The 17,794-nt window shown below is 34.6% G+C and overlaps 1 protein-coding gene across 1 annotated transcript; it reads left to right on the top strand.

Annotated features, from left to right (window-relative positions):
* The first annotated feature begins 5,147 nt into the window (after window positions 1-5,147).
* LOC143601445 (aconitate hydratase, cytoplasmic-like) lies at window positions 5,148-16,501 on the top strand. The gene is made up of 20 exons (XM_077078852.1): window positions 5,148-5,478; window positions 6,057-6,161; window positions 6,265-6,425; window positions 6,505-6,607; window positions 6,670-6,845; window positions 7,731-7,892; window positions 8,530-8,674; window positions 8,747-8,889; window positions 9,450-9,506; window positions 10,296-10,375; window positions 10,457-10,532; window positions 10,631-10,816; window positions 12,697-12,764; window positions 12,924-13,042; window positions 13,634-13,755; window positions 13,850-13,948; window positions 14,381-14,860; window positions 15,779-15,877; window positions 15,949-16,191; window positions 16,260-16,501. Exons 1-20 carry the CDS (start codon window positions 5,199-5,201, stop codon window positions 16,329-16,331), a joined length of 2,976 nt encoding a protein of 991 aa, XP_076934967.1. The 5' UTR covers window positions 5,148-5,198; the 3' UTR covers window positions 16,332-16,501.
* The last annotated feature ends 1,293 nt before the right edge of the window (window positions 16,502-17,794 follow it).

Raw genomic sequence — 17,794 nt, 5'->3', positions numbered from 1 at the left:
TATGTATGTCTAATCAGTTTGAAGGAAAATTCTGAATCACACTGTTAACTATGGTTTTGGAATGACATTATGTTTATCACCTCCAAAAACATGATATACAAGCCATTAATAGCTTCATCAATTATCATACTGTTTGTACATGCACTTCTTTTATTGTTCATTCATCACACAATGTCATGTTGTTCCTAAGGCCATGGGGTATACATTCACGCTCCTTAACTCCACGAACACATCACATCACCTACTTCACCGCCTTTCACTCTACCTCACCCTAGGAAAGAAATTTTATAACCCTCCTTTGCCTCTCTTAAATAATGTAAATTTGATTCTTAATGTATTGTGTGTGTGTGCGTGTGCAGAGGATTTTACGCATGTTAACATTTTAACACATCTTGCATTTAACGCCCCTTAACTCATGAAGGGAGTGGTTTGTCATCGTTAACCCTTGCCAACTCAGCTTTAACTCCCTGGGCGTTAAGATATTCCCCTAGGCTTAATCTTCAACAAATACTTGAAGTGCAATTAGATCTAACTGCACAATGTTTCCTTGTTAAGCTCTGCATTTATAGTCCTGTAAATGCTTAATATCTCTGTTTTATGCTGCAAATCGTTGTATTTATCATTATGTGTGTACTAATTAAATAATGCTATTTTCTTAGCTAATGTTCAATTTGAAAATATGAAGAGTGTCATCAAACAAGTGCTTTGATAGTTCGTATTGTCAAAGCAGCTATGAAGCATTGATAATTGGTAACAGGTTTGTTTTCAAAATTTCTACTGAAGTGTTAATTCTTTTGTTTGTGATACAAGTTAAAACCAATATATTGTATATACCTGATGGTTCTATGCTTCTAATTAATATGTTTTCATTCGCTTCATGTAATATATATTTTACATGATTAATTGGTTTGGACTGAAGCTGGGATTTCGTGACACTGCTCAGTAACACTAGATACTGCTCGTTAACACTAGATGACCTGACATGAAGTTATAATTGGTTTGGGTCTTAAAACTTAAAAGGGCCAACATGTTAATGACTAGTTTAGCATAGTCTGTTAAGGATTTTATGGATTGTAAATATATAGAAATCAAATTCTCTCTTCTATATGGCTAATGCAGTTCACTAAGGATTTTATGGATTGTATCATGTAACTTCTTTATCGTGGTAATTATGTCTAATTATGTATTGACTGTGCTAAAGGAGTCGTGAAAATTGTGTCAAATTTGATGTGCTTTGTTTAGTAACTCATTTATCGTGTTAATATTTGTTGTTCTTGATGAGATTTGTTTTATTGTTTGAACTAATTCATAGATGTAACATTCACCTAACGTGTTACAAACGTCCTCTTAAAGGCATATGATCCTCAATTAGATTTTATATCATAGATATGAAATTTGTTGCAAACGACATAAGAGTGACTTGTACATCATTTGTAACATTCGACCCTCATACCGATAGATATTATTGGACTTGTCTAGGCACATGAATTCATTTTTTTGTTATTTAATTGGAAACTTTGTAAGTAGTTACCCATCTTAAATTACTATCACCCAAACACACTTAAATATAAAGTTACTCTTTTATTATAAAACCAATATATCAAAATGCATTTGTGGTTTTTGATTTAGAATTTCTTTCACACAACTCTCGTGTCGTGTTGTTTAGTTGATAAAATATCATTGTCGTTTTTTCATTTAAGATACAATTAGTTTGTAAAAGCTATAGAAAGTGTAAGTACTTGTAAAGCAAAAAAGTGATTACAACTATCTTTTTCAAAAAACTAAGAGAATATATCATTTTCTTGTTATTTTATTTCTCTTTTGGCATTGATAGTGGCTGGCAAAGAAGACCAAAAGGTGTAGGATTGAAGTCTTTTGACATCGTGCATATACTATTAATAAAAATTGGCACTTCCCGAAAGGAAAAGAGTATTCACCATTAAATAATAGTCATTGTCTCATTGACTTGCATCCTATGCATGTCAAGTTGTATGATTGGTTGGCTCACACTATTTTGGAATATGTCATTTTCACTATAATAAAGTTATTAAGTTAAAATATAAATAACAACTAATTTATGGTTATTGTTCTTAAAGCTTTAAAGTTAAGAAAATTCTCAAAATAGCCTCTTTCAGAGAGAGAAGTCCCAAAATAACATTTTTTTTCTCAAAATCTTTTATAATTTGGATTGTCAAAACGTATTAGGAAAAGATAAAAATAAAGACGATATTTCGAAAGAAAGTCAGGTAAAAGACGAGATTTGGGGAAATAATGTCGGTAAAGTCCAAATTATTTGTAATCTTGGAGCAAAAGTTCAAATTTTTCAAAAACTTTTTTACTCAAAAAAACCGTCTGAGACTGTGTTATTATGTTTCCTACCTTTCACGTTCATGTTTTTAAATTCTTGGAAAAATATATTTTTTACAATTATACCCCTAAACCACCATCACCCACTTGAACCACCATCACCACCTTGAACCACCACCACTACCGCACCCATCACCACCGTCGCCCTCACCCCATCACCACTGTCGGACACTGGCGGCGGCGGCAAGGTTTGGGGGTTGTTTAAGCTACCGTTCCGGAGCTCCAATACCAATACCACTTCCTCATCTTCTTCTTCTTACCAAATTGAAGGAGACAACACCACTAACAATAATAACAACCATAGCTCCACCATCTTTGTATCATCTGTGGCTAGATCTTTGCTTCCTACACGATTGTCGTCTAAGACTTGATCCATGGAATAAGCTCTATTTCCCTTGTAAGAACGTATTAGTTGTTATAACTCATGAGATCTACCTGAGTTTGTTAATTGATTTGAAAGTTTGATGGTTGATGTTAGTTTGTTTGACGGTTATGGTTAGATGTTGTGATTTGAAAGGAACGAAATCGAGCCGAAATAGGTTATTTTGGTATGGGGTGGGGGGCGACGGCGGTGATGGGTGCGTTAGTGGTGGTGGTTCAAGGTGGTGGCGGTGGTTCAAGTGGGTGATGGTGGTTTAGGGGTATAATTGTAAAAAATATATTTTTCCAATAATTTAAAAATATGGACGTGAAAGGTAGGAAACATAATAATACAGTCTCTCAAGACGGTTTTTTTAAATAAAAAAGTTTTTTAAAAATTTGAACTTTTGCTCCAAGATTACAAATAATTTGGACTTTACGACATTATTTCCCCAAATCTCGTCTTTTACCTAACTTTCTTTCGAAATATCGTCTTTATTTTTATCTTTTTCCCAATGCGTCTTGACAATCCAAATTATAAAATATTTTAAGGAAAAAAAGGTTATTTTGAGACTTCTCTCTTTAGAAAGGGTTATTTTGAGAATTTTCCCTTTAAAGTTTCTACTCACAAAGTATGTATACAATTTACTATTAACATAATAATAAAAAAGTTAAAAATGAAAGAGAAAAAGAAAAATATTAAATACGCTTCACCCATCTATATGCGACGATGCATTACAAACACCTATAGACATAAACATGCACACAATATTTGTGTTGATGTGGCCACTTTTGACTATTTCTGGATGGATTATGTATTGCAAATGCTTTTCTCTACTTGTAAAAATTTTATTACACATTAATTCAAGAATATGTTATATCTTATGAATTTATGGGTTAATAAAATTCTATATGCATCAAGTCGTAATGTTTGGCTTTTTATATTTTTGAAATACCGGTCAGACTTTTTCCCACCTTTCTTTCTAGGTAGGCCATTGTTATCAACCAATGTATTAAGTTTGTAATTTTATTTAAAGTGTTCATGGACATTTAAAAATTCATTTTATATAATATGAAAATTATATCTTAAATAGACCAATGAAAATGATATTTTTCTAAGTTAAAAATTACCACGGGGGACATATAAATTATGAAGCACAAAAAAGGAAACGCCAAAAATACCATTAAACATTTTGATTAGGGAAAATTACCAAAATAGCCCATTTTAGAGAGAGAAGTCTCAAAATAGACCTTTTTTCCTCAAAATCTTTCATAATTTGGACTGTCAAGACGCATTGGAAAAAGATAAAAATAAAGACGATATTTCGAAAGAAATTCAGGTAAAAGACGAGATCTGGGGAAATAATGTCGTAAAGTCCAAATTATTTGTAATCTTGGAGCAAAAGTTCAAATTTTTCAAAAACTTTTTTACTCAAAAAAACCGTCTTGAAATAATGTTTTTTTATGTTTCCTAATTTTCCCGTTTATATTTTCAATTTCTTGGAAAAATATATTTTTGACAATTATATCCCTGGAACACCACCACCGACGCCGTTGCCCCCACCCCACCACCATCACCGACGCCGTTGCCCCCACCCCATCACCACCACCGTCACCGTCACTACCACCATAGCCGCCTCCCCTACTCCCAACCTACTCTCTCTCTCTCACACACACACGCACACACGCGCGCGTGCACACACACACCTGCACCTGCAATTCCTTTTGCTTCCATGGCAATTTCTTCATCTGGGTATCTTTAAATTCTCATTTAACCCCAAAAACCCAAAAAAATTAATAATATCTCCATCAATCTTTTAAGTTCTTAGCATTTCAAACAATTTTTCTTCTTCCCCTGTTTCATAATAATAATAATAATAATAATAATAATAATTATTATTATTATCATCATCTCTCTGTTACCAATTTTCAAACAAAATGTTGGATAACCCAGATATGTTCGAATAAGGATGGGTGCGGCCGTGGTGGAGGCGGCTATGGTGGTAGTGACGGTGGTGGTGTTGGGGTGGGGGCGACGGCGTCGGTGATGGTGGTGGTTTAAGGTTGTGGTGGTGTTCCAGGGGTATAATTGTCAAAAAATGTAAACGTGAATTTTGTAACTCCATTTATATGAAAAAAAGCATCTGTTCTATTTTTGTGAATCAATGTATTAACCTTTTAAATAGCTGACAAGTTATAATCAACTATGAAGAATCATTCGAAAATATCTCAAACCTTTTAATGAGTAACAATAAAATAAAATATAGATATTTTATTATTCAATTTGAATTTTTCTTTGAAAAGTATGCACTCTAGACCCCAGAAATGACCCTCTATAACTATAACTGCAATTCCTGTCATGAGCTTCGAACTTGCCTTTTCCACACGCCCCTTCGGAATTATTCGCATTCGCAAACCCTAATTACCACCTTCAATCATCACCACCTTCACCTTCAATCCAGACAATCAGCATGCATATAACCGGACTTCAGTCCTCAGCTCTTCTCCGCCGAGCTTCTAGGTCTTCTACAACCACACGCCTCCACTCTTCTCTTTCCACTAATTCTAAATCATCTCCGCCGTCCCCGTCACCGTCGCCAGCCGTCTCTCAGTTCCGGTCTCCAACCGCCGCTTTCCGCTCGCGATGGAGCCACGGCGTTGATTGGAGGTCTCCGGCGTCTCTGTCGTCTCAGATCAGGACTACCGCTTCTCCTGTTCTCGACCGTTTTCACCGCACTCTTGCTACTGCTGGTATTAATTAATTAATTCGTTATAATTTGCTTCTGATTGCATTCTATTTGCTTATGATTCGGAGATTTGTTATAGAGTGTATGATAATAATTGGTGCGGTGATGTATGATCTAGAATTCAGTTACGTAATTATGCAATTTGAACAAACGGTTTTGATTGTTGTTTAGTAGCTTATGAATCAAGCAGGATTATGCTTTTGAGCTAGCAAATAATATGCTTATGAGCTAACAAATAATAAAATAAAAATATTATTATCTTTTCTTGTCTTTTTTTTATTGCATTTCAATTGCTTATGTTTCGTGTAGTTCTGTAGTTTGTATGATAATAATTGGTGCGGTGGTGTTTGAACTAAAATTCAGTTATTTAATTATGCAATTTGAACTGACGGTTGTGAGTGTTATATAGTAGCTTATTTGTCAAGCAGGATTATGCTTATGAGCTAACAAATAATAATATGATAATATAATTATCTTTTCTTGCCTTTTTTTGGAATTTTAGAGTTTTTTGTTTTAATTACGTGAAGTTAATGATTGTTTATGAACTTTTAGACCTGATTAGTTTATGAAATGCATCTACAGCCTCGCAGAATGCTTTCAGTGGGATTTTGACTGGTCTCCCTAAGCCTGGAGGTGGAGAGTTTGGAAAGTTCTATGGTTTGCCTGCTTTGAATGATCCAAGAATAGGTAAATTTGATAGAATGTCTTCATTTTAAGAGTATATAAATTAGTGGAAATGCATATTGTTAATGATTTTAACTGATCAACATTCTGTTCATATGAAAATCAGACAAGCTGCCCTATTCAATTAGGATACTTCTGGAATCAGCGATCCGTAACTGTGACAATTTCCAAGTCACTAAAGAAGATGTTGAGAAAATCATTGATTGGGAGAAGACTGCTCCAAAGCAAGTTGAGATTCCATTCAAGCCTGCCCGTGTTCTGTTGCAAGTATATATTTTTAACTTTTTGGCTCAGTTTTTTATATTCTGTTGAAGAAGATGCATTTTAATGTTTGTTTATTTTTTAGGATTTTACTGGTGTGCCAGCTGTAGTAGATCTTGCATGCATGCGTGATGCCATAAATAACCTTGGTGGAGACTCAAACAAAATCAATCCTTTGGTACGCATGGTTCTACATACATTTATATATGAATCTTAATTTGTTTTTTTTGGTTATTTATTTCTCATTTTCATCTTGTGGTTGATCATTCGGTTCAAGTTGATGTTGCTAGGTCTGAAAATGCAGTAAAAGCAAATATGGAACTTGAATTTCAGAGAAACAAGGAGAGATTTGCTTTTCTAAAATGGGGGTCCAAAACTTTTCAAAACATGCTTGTGGTTCCACCAGGATCTGGTATTGTGCATCAGGTATAGGGTCTTTTGATTTAGCTATACTGGTGCTTATTACTTATTCGAGATTGCAATTTCTATTCATTTACTTATAAATTGATCAGTTTGAGTTTTGTTATATCCCAAATGGGCCAAATAGGCATGTGAATGAACCGAACGAACACAAATGGGGATTGCTCATGTTTGGTCGTTTAACTTTAGCAAGACCACAATCAAATATGAACCACTAAACGAATGGAGTTTTCTTGTTTGAGTTCGTTCGTTAAGGATGTGTTCGTGCTCCTTTATGCTCATTCGTGAACAATATAAACGACTGTTTCACGAACATAAACGAACACAAACGAATATGCGTAACTAAATACAAATGAACGAACATCAATCAACAGTAAACATGAACATCAATCTGTTGTGTCTAAAATTAGTAAAACTAGACTAATAGTAATGGATGATATATTAATTTTATAAAAGTAGACTAAATTGTTATGGACATAACAATTTAAATGAATATACAAGCTACCGAACGTAAATGAACAAACATAGCGGACGCTCACGAACATAAATGAACGAACTTCGTGTGTGTTCAGGGTTGTTTGCTTAACTTTCTGCCAACGGTTCACTAAATGTTGGGTCAAATAAAAGAATTTAGTTCGCAGAGTTACTGATCAAATGCGTCAAATGCATTGAATGCCGCCCAAAATCTTCTTTTAGTCCACACAACCCTTTAAATAATTTTGTTCAAACTTTATTCTTCTCATTGTGTTGAAGTATCTTTCGATTAACTCCAATCCCTTATGTACATATTTTTTTTTGGTCTATGCTTTTTTTTTATTTATTAGATGTAATGCAACCAGTGAAGGAACCAGTACTAATTATGCATCTTTTTTTTTTCCTTCAAAATTTCAGGTTAACCTTGAATATCTTGGACGTGTTGTTTTTAACACTGATGGAATGCTGTACCCTGATAGTGTTGTTGGAACCGATTCCCACACTACTATGATTGACGGATTAGGTGTTGCCGGTTGGGGAGTTGGTGGAATTGAAGCAGAGGCTGCAATGCTTGGGCAGGTAACAACATAAATACTTTACCACAGTTTTGTGCATAGGCTTGTAAACGAAACGAATGAGGCATGTTCGTGTTCGTTCATTTAGCCTTCAGTCCTTCAACGAACAAACAATCGAACATGGACACATAAACAAATGTGGATTTCTTGTTCGTGTTTGTTTGATAAGAAAATGAACACGCTTGTGTTCGTTAGTTAACAGTATTAACGAACGGTTCATGAACGAACATAACTGGACATAGATGAATGAACATAACTGAGCTAAAACTAGTTAAAATGTGTCGGGGTTAAAAAGTTATTAAACTAGACTAAGTTGTAATGGGCCAAAATAATTAAATGGATATGTTGACAACTTAAACAAACGTAAACTAACGAACATATATTAATTTTAATGAACGTACCCAAAAAGTTGGTGAATATATGGACAAACATAAAGGAACAAACTTAAATGAACGTTCATTAGCATAAATGAATGAAAAAGACATGTGTTCATGTTAGTTTTTTAAACTATATGAACAAAATATGTGTTCATGTTCTCCCGCCGAACGTTTCACTGAAACTTTTGGTTCGTTTACTATTTGTACAAATTCTGTTTATGAAAGATATACACATTTTCTAACAGTATATTATGACATTGACAGCCAATGAGCATGGTTTTGCCTGGTGTTGTTGGGTTCAAGTTATCAGGGAAACTGCGTGATGGTGTAACTGCTACTGATTTGGTTTTGACTGTTACCCAAATGCTAAGAAAACATGGTGTTGTAGGAAAATTTGTTGAATTTCATGGTAGGTAAACTTGGTTGTAGTTTGAAGGTGTGGTGCAAAAAAGATATTGATGTGTGCATTTTATTTTGTTAGGTGATGGTGTGGGTAAAATATCACTTGCTGACAGGGCTACTATTGCCAACATGTCGCCTGAGTATGGTGCAACAATGGGGTTCTTCCCAGTTGATCAAGTTACTCTTCAGTATCTCAAGTTAACTGGACGAAGTGATGAAACGGTATGTTCATTTTTAGGCTTGTAAAGTGTAAACGAACCGAAAATGTTCGTGTTTGTTTGTACAACTTGAACCGGACAAACGATCGAACACAAACAACTAAACAAATGAGGTTTGTTCGTTCTTTAAGATACTGAATGTGTTCGTATTCGTTTATTTTGTTCGTTAACAATATAAACGAACAGATTGTGAACAGATGTGGACGGACATAATTGAACATAGATGAATAACAAGGTGTTGGACCTAAAATGTAGTAAAACTAGACTAAATTGTTACGGGGCTTAAAAGTTTAAATGAATATATTAAAGAAACGTAAACTAACGAACACAGACAGATTTAAATAAACAAATGTTCACGAGGACAAGACATGTATTCATGCTCGTTCGTTTAACTGAATGAATTAAGTTTTTTTGTCCATGTCCGTTCGTTTATTATATAAACTCACTTTGCAGAATGTTTCATGAATGGTTCACTAAATGTTCGGTTCGTTTATGGGGGGTCACCCTAATCTGTTTTGACTAAACCCAAACTCATCACTTGACCTGCTCACTTTCACTCTTCAGGTTGCTATGATAGAAGCATACTTACGAGCAAACAAAATGTTTGTTGATTACAATGAGGTAAGTTGTTTTATTATTATTATTATTATTATCATTATCATTTATTGCCACTTGACTAGTTAGTTTTATTATAGTATATAACTTACCACTTTATTATTATTATTATTATTATTATTATTATTATTAGCTTACATATGGTATTTCCCTTACATATATTATTATTATTATTATTATTATTATTATTAGCTTTTATATAGCTGTTAAACTGTGATCTTATTATATTATTATTATAATTAGTAGTAGTTTTTATATAACTGTTAAACTTTGATTTCCTTTATTTTGCTTCATACACATGTACTTAGAGCCGAGGGTCTCTCTGGAAGCAACCTCTTTATTCCTTTGGATAGAGGTACGGTGTGCCTACATCCCACCCTCCCCAGACCCTACTTATAGCTTTGCTGTCGGTGGGATTTTACTGGGCATGATTGAAATACCATAATGGTATTTCCCTTACATATATTATTATTATTATTATTATTATTATTATTATTATTATTATTAGCTTTTATATAGCTGTTAAACTGTGATCTTATTATTAATATTATTATAATTAGTAGTAGTTTTTATATAACTGTTAAACTTTGATTTCCTTTATTTTGCTTCATACACATGTACTTAGAGCCGAGGGTCTCTCTGGAAGCAACCTCTTTATTCCTTTGGATAGAGGTACGGTGTGCCTACATCCCACCCTCCCCAGACCCTACTTATAGCTTTGCTGTCGGTGGGATTTTACTGGGCATGATTGATTGATTGATTGATTGATTACCACTTTTTTTTTATTAATCTCAGCCACAACAAGAAAGAGTCTACTCATCTTACTTGGAGCTAAACCTTTCAGAAGTGGAACCCTGTATTTCAGGGCCAAAGAGGTGGGTCCCACATAACCATTAATCTCTGTAGTGTTTTCAATCCATGTTTAAACATCATCATTCACTGTTTCATTTTGATAGACCTCATGACCGGGTCCCTTTGAAAGAAATGAAGGCAGATTGGCAATCTTGCCTTGATAATAAAGTGGGATTCAAGGTGAATATACTTCATGAACATCAAAGTCTAAATCTTAATGCTTTATGCATAAAAATCTTATTACTATTGATTTGTTAATTTTAAAATCTCAATTTCAGGGATTTGCGTTACCGAAAGATGCACAAGACAAAGTTGCAAAGTTTGATTTTCATGGACAGCCAGCAGAACTTAGGCATGGAAGTGTTGTGATTGCTGCTATCACAAGCTGCACGAATACATCAAACCCTAGTGTTATGCTTGGAGCTGGTCTTGTTGCCAAAAAGGCCTGTGAACTGGGCCTACAGGTTAAGTCAACTTACTAATATATGTGTGTGTGTGTAGGCCAACTGAACAAACACGAACAGGGCTTGTTTGTTTAACTTTAAATGAACAAACATGAACACTTAAACGAATGGATCTTCTTGGTCATGTTTGATCATCAAGAAAATGATCGTGTTCATCTATGTGTGCTTGCTAATATGCTAAAAGAATGGTTCACGAACATGAATGAATTCAATGAATATAATCAAACACAAATGAACGAACACAAACGAATATTTACTAAATATAAGCGTATTCCCAAATTAACGTCTAAAATACCTTGATCTTTAAATCTGACATTTAAAAAGTAAATAAAGATATATAATAAAGGTTTTGACTATGCAATTCAAATTGATCTTAAATTAATATTAGTAATAAATAAAGAATGATTATTTAAGAGAACGGACATAAGTAAATAGATATAAAAGAATGAACACAAAAGAACATAACAGACATCAACAGATGTTCACGAATGTAAATGAACGAACGGGACATGTGCTCATGTTCGTTCCTTTAGTTAAATGAACAAAAGTTTGTTCTTATGTTGGTTTTTTATTAAATAAACGATCTTCCCGCTGAATGGTTCATGAATAGTTCACTGATCATTTGGTTCGTTTACAGGCCTACATGCGTGTTTGTGTATGTGTTCCACCTTTTTGTCTTAGCATGTTAAAAAGTATTTATTTCCCATTATATATAAAGTAACAAAGATACATTCAATCTTTTTTACCATTGTATGCTAGTACCTTCTGTATTCGATAAACTGGTGAGATGACACCTTTTTTTATGACGTGATTTAGCATTGCACATGCTATTAGAAGGTACTTACCTACAGCGGTAAAATTTTAAAATATGTTACAATGGAAACAAGCATTTTTACTTACACACACAGAGCAAGATGTGTAAGCAAGTTCATTTTGGATTTTGGGGTGATAAGCCCATGTACATTGATCTAACCCTTCCACAGCAAGTATAATGGTGGCATGGCACCATCTTTGTTTGGTGATGTATTGATATGGTTTTGTGCCACTTCAGCATATTACGTGCTATAAGGTGACAATATATTAGAATGGGTAAAAGGTTGAAAGCATGCTACTGTAGGGGTGAGCAAGATAAGGGTCAGACCTATGAAACCCTTTTACCCGACTCGTAAAACCCTTAATTAGACCCGAATATATAATATGGGTTGGGTAAAGGGTATTTAAATTTCACCTTAAAGGGTAAAAGGGTTTCAAGGGTCTGACCCTTTTTCAAACCCTTGACCTGTTTACTAGTTTCTAGATAGATATACATCAGATTCGCGATTAATCTGAAATGTAGGAGAGGTTTGTATTTTATATATGATTCATCATAAATTTCCCAACTACTATGAAAAATAAAAATAAAAGGCCATACTACTGATTGGAAACATATATGTATATATATATATGTATGTATGTATGTATGAAAATCACTAAATTGTTCTCTACATATAATTTATGAATGTGAATATTATTTGTATCGGTTCAAATTATTGATAAACTTTCGAAGTTAGAGTTTACTGTGTTATTAAGTAAAAGTATAATTGTTCTAGGATTCATATATAAAAGTCATCTATGAGATATGCAACTAGTAAATGCAGAAAAGTAGCTGCAATTACTGCATTAAAGGGTAAAGGGTTGGACCCTTGAAACCCTTATTTATACCCGACCCTTTTATTGTTTAGAGGGTTGGGTCTCGGGTCCACATTTCTTCCTAAAAGGGTAAAGGGTCCGGGTAGGGTCTTACCCTTTGAACAGTCCTAATGCTACATACAATGAAAAAAAAACATTTTTTCTTATTATATTTTGGTGTAAAAATTTGTATTTATTGTGTCAATGACCAGGTTAAACCATGGGTTAAAACAAGTCTTGCTCCAGGCTCTGGAGTTGTTACAAAATACTTGCAGCAAAGGTATTGACTTGTACTGGCTAAGAACATGTTTACTATTACATTACTTCTTTAGTGCATTTACAATTAACATATAAGTAAAAAAACATTACTTCTTTAGTTCATTTCCTATTAACATATAAGTAAAAAAAACTTGCATTGATTAATTTTTTTATTTAATAGTGGGTTGCAGAAGTATTTAAATGAACAAGGGTTCAACATTGTTGGATACGGATGCACAACATGTATTGGAAATTCAGGGGACTTGGATGAATCAGTTGGTTCTGCTATTACTGATAATGGTATAATTACTCTTGCGTTCGCCTTTTTTAATAGGATTTTTTACATATATCCCCTTACTAAAATCCTTAATAACATATTTACCCAAGCCAAAAAATAAATTACATATTTCCCCTTTTCAAATAAAATTACCCATTTACCCATCTTTTATTTTCAATTTACAAATGCCCTTCTAACTGAATGATGGGATCCTTGTGGATATGGTGCTTGTTCCACACAAGGTGATTATAGAGTAGATACTGAACGACAGTCATGAATTGAGTAATTTGCTGTTAACATATGTGGTTGCAAGTTAGTTTCTTTTAATTACAGCTCATACTAGGGGTGGCAAATGGGTTGGGTCGAAACGGGTCATGGGTCGGAACGAACGTTCATGAACATAAAATGAACTAACGAGACAGGTGTTTATGTTCGTATGTTTAAATAAATGAACAAAAAAGTTTGTTCATGTTTGTTCGTTTATTATATAAACAAAACATCCCGTCGTATGTTTACGAATGGTTCACTGAACGTTCAGTTCGTTTACAGGCCTACTTGTTAGCCTTCATTCTATTGATTGGGTGAATCATCTATAATAACCTATGTTTGTGCAGATATTCTTGCATCAGCCGTTCTTTCCGGGAACCGAAACTTTGAGGGGCGTGTTCATCCTTTAACAAGAGCAAACTATCTTGCATCGCCTCCCTTGGTTGTTGCCTATGCCCTTGCTGGCATGGTAATATTCAACTTTATTTAGTGTTAAAACTTAAAACAATTAAGTTTAAATCCTTAACAAAATTAATATTAAAGAATGTCACTTCCTTTGCCAGGTTAATATTGATTTTGGGAAGGAACCAATTGGAGTCGGAAAAGACGGAAAGGACGTTTATTTCAGGGATATTTGGCCAAGTACTGAGGAAATTGCAGAGGTAACGTTAACTGAACAAACGATTGAACGCGAACAACTAAACGAGTGAGGTTTTCTTGTTCGCGTTTCGTTAAAAAAATGAACATGTAACGAACACACGTAACTGAACATATTTGAGAGAACAAACACCAATTAAAAGTGAACTTAACATCAAATCTATTAGATCTAAAAGAATAATAGAACTTGACTAAAATGTAATGGATGACATCTTAATTTCGTAAACTAGACAAAGTTATAACAGACCTACCAAATTATGTGAATATATAAACGAAACATAAATGAACAAACATCAATGGACTTTCACGAACATACTGAACAAAATGAGTCATTTGTTCATGTTTGTCCGTTTAACTAAAAGAACAAAAAACATTTTTCATGTTCGTTCGTTTCTAGATATTTGAACATAATCGAACTTCAAATGTAATTGTTGCAGGCTGTTCAATCAAGTGTTTTACCTGACATGTTTAAGAGTACTTACAAGTCCGTGACCAAGGGAAATCCAATGTGGAATGATCTAAGCGTCCCTGAATCAAAGCTATACTCATGGGATGAAAACTCCACCTACATTCACAAACCACCATATTTTGAAAACATGACAATGGACCCACCTGGGGCCCACGGTGTGAAGGACGCTTATTGCTTACTCAACTTTGGTGATAGTATCACAACCGATCACATTTCACCTGCAAGAAGCATTCACAAAGACAGCCCGGCTGCTAAGTTTCTTGTTGACCGTGGTGTTGTCCGCAAAGACTTTAATTCTTATGGTAGTCGAAGAGGTAATGATGAAATTATGGCCAGGGGTACTTTTGCTAATATACGCATTGTAAATAAGCTATTGAAAGGAGAAGTTGGCCCCGCAACGGTTCATATTCCAACAGGAGAGAAACTCTCGGTTTTTGATGCAGCATTGGTAATTTTTATTCTTGATTGTTATTATTTCTTACTAAGTAGTATAGTATTTGCGCCCGCGCGTTTGCGCTTATCGTTAATCATAGACCATTCACAAAAGTTTCTAGAATACAGGTAAACCCACGGAAAAAGTTTAACGAAATATACGTAACAACGGAAACCAAACCGTGTACGTAACCAGAAAAACCGATCTGATTTGCAAATTTGGTTTCCAGTTTGGTATTAGCTGTATCCGGATTGCGATACACTAACTAATGTCCTGAACAAAAATATGAAGCAAATCTAGTAAGAAATGATGTTCGGTTAATTAGGTTTTCTCAGTAACTGAAATCAAATTGAATTTGGTTCGGTTAGACAATTGCGAATTCGGCTCGGTTAAGATATCGGTTATGGACAAAATTTCAAATATGAATAAACTTATGCAAATAAGCAATAACCGACCTGATGAACACCCCTAACGGAAAGGGTAAGTGTCATTCTTTTACAAAAAAAGAAAGAAACCGTGACACAACTTTAATGGCGTGTACGTTTGTGCTTTGGTCACTTGTGCATTACCATTAACAACTCAGTTTTAAACAAAGTTTATGTCGATACGTAGATAAAGATAAGCATGTCGCAAAAGCATACTTTGAACTTAATAAACATCGCATCTTTAAAGTTGTAAGAGAAACACAAAAACGAAAAAATAAAAAGAAATTGTTTAGTGGTCCAAGTAACACGATTGGTTAGGAAAAAAAAGTAAAAGTCAGACTTTAGGGTCTAACTGGTAAGTTTAGAGGTGGTCTTTTTGTAATTTGGAAAAAGCAATGCTTCAAGCACTTGTAAGAAGTGAATAGTGTTTTTCACTCACAATCAAATGTATGCATATTAATATAAATGTATAAAAGAGGATTATTTTTAACTTGTAATCATTTTACAGAGGTACAAGGCTGCGGGCCAGGATACAATTGTTTTGGCGGGTGCAGAGTATGGAAGTGGAAGCTCTAGAGATTGGGCTGCCAAGGGTCCCATGCTATTGGTAATTATTCTGGATTCCTGTTTTTACCCTTTAAAGTTATTGGCTGAAAATTCTTTCTAAATATGCGACAGGGAGTGAAAGCGGTAATTGCAAAGAGTTTTGAGAGAATTCATAGAAGTAACCTGGTGGGAATAGGTATTATACCTCTTTGCTTCAAAGCCGGGGAAGATGCTGACTCACTGCAGTTGACCGGCCATGAACGATATACCATTGACTTACCAAATAATATTAACGAGATCCGGCCTGGTCAAGATGTCACTGTCAAAACCGATGCTGGAAAATCATTCATGTGTACAGCCCGTTTTGACACCGAGGTAAATATATAAAATTATAAACATATACACACATTCAAAACAAATATTAACCTTTTGTTTTTCTGAAGGTGGAGTTGGAATATTTCAATCATGGTGGCATCCTTCCATATGTTATTCGACAACTAGCGGCACAAAAATGATCTCGAGCTTTATTAAAGTGTACAATTTGAGGAAATGAAAAATAAAATGTTTAGTTTTTGCATATCAGGAGTTTCAAAATAGTGTCTGAATTGATCTGCAATGTTGCAGCAGAATTTTGTGCTAATACCCTAATCCTGTTATGGAAGTCCCAAGATATTTACAGTTTTACATTGTCGTAAGTTTGAATTTTTGGTGAATAACAGGTTTAGACAGGTTGAAAACTTACTATTTAGTCAGTTCAGTTGTGCCGTTAGCTATCATTATATGATTATGTATGGGTTTGTCTATTCAGGCACCCTTTTTGTTATTCATACACTCATTTTACACACATTCTCTTTTTTACATACACCCTCTCTTATAGGTGATCAAATCGGGTTGGTCAAAGGAACCGGAACCGGTTCAGAACCGGTTCCATTAGTCAACATCACTGTTTAAACCGATTCCATGTTCGAACCGGTTAGGGAACCGAACCGGTTCCCCAACCCTCGGACCCGGAACCGGTGGAACCGGTTCTGACCGGTTCCTAAACCGGTTCTTACACTGTAACCGGTTCCAACCGGTTACAGTGTAAAAAATATTTTTTTTTTCGTTTTTCGTTTCCGCTGCTCGTATTTGTATAACATGTTAAATAAAAAAAACAATTAACATAAAATTCATTTTATTTACTTTAAGAAGTTCAAAAAAAAAAGGTTACATGTTTTAAAATATTCAAAAACAAACTAACAAAACATTAAACTTATAAATATAAAGTTGTGACATATTATTTCTATAAAAGCCTTCTTGTTCGTCGTAATTATTGAGTGGCGACTTATTCATCAGAATTACTTGTAGAAACGCCTTCTTGTTCGTCGTGCACTCGAACATCAAGTGGTGTTTCGTCTTCCAGAGTGGTTACGTGTTGAACACGATCGATTGAGTCCAAGTGATCCTTCAAGCAAATGCACATCTCCACCGACTCCGAATTCAGTCTTGTTCTTCTCACCGATATTACCCTGCCACTAAGAGAAAAAGCAGATTCCGAAGCTACCGTAGAAGCTTGGGCGGTTAGTAAATCACGGGCCATGGTGGCAAGAATCGGAAACTCGGTTTCCTTTACCTTCCACCAAGCCAAAACATCAAAAGTGCCATATTCCTCTTCGGATAAACCGGTAGAGAAATCATATGCACTATACCTTCCTAGTTCGCTTGAAGGGGTGTTACCCCTTTGTTTTTTAGCCGTTACGTTGCGAACGGTGTTCATAAGGCTAATCATGGGGTCTCGTACTCTAGGAGCACTTGAACTTGATGAAGACCCCCCCGGCGTAGGCATGTGTATGTTTGACCCATATTTATTTATATAAAAGTCATACATAAATTTAAAATTCAAGTTAAAATCATTTTGTGCCTCTGTTGAAAAGTTTGGGTCAACTTCATGCATATCTAAGGCTGAAAAAATTTCGTCTATCACACATTCAACCCCCGT

This window comes from Bidens hawaiensis, unplaced genomic scaffold (genome assembly GCF_021521415.1).
Source record: "Bidens hawaiensis isolate Kalapana, Puna unplaced genomic scaffold, B.hawaiensis_p1.1 tig00001960_1, whole genome shotgun sequence".
Taxonomy (NCBI): domain Eukaryota; kingdom Viridiplantae; phylum Streptophyta; class Magnoliopsida; order Asterales; family Asteraceae; genus Bidens; species Bidens hawaiensis.
The sequence above is the reverse complement of the archived record's forward strand: the minus strand, read 5'-3'. Positions and strand labels throughout refer to the sequence as shown.

Bases quoted from the DNA above. Each gene is read 5' to 3' on its own strand.
- LOC143601445 (XM_077078852.1), top strand. From the start codon at position 5,199: ATGCATATAACCGGACTTCAGTCCTCAGCTCTTCTCCGCCGAGCTTCT. The intron at 10,817-12,696 runs GTTAAGTCAACT...GTCAATGACCAG, and splicing joins CCTGTGAACTGGGCCTACAG to GTTAAACCATGGGTTAAAAC. The intron at 15,878-15,948 runs GTAATTATTCTG...AATATGCGACAG, and splicing joins CCAAGGGTCCCATGCTATTG to GGAGTGAAAGCGGTAATTGC.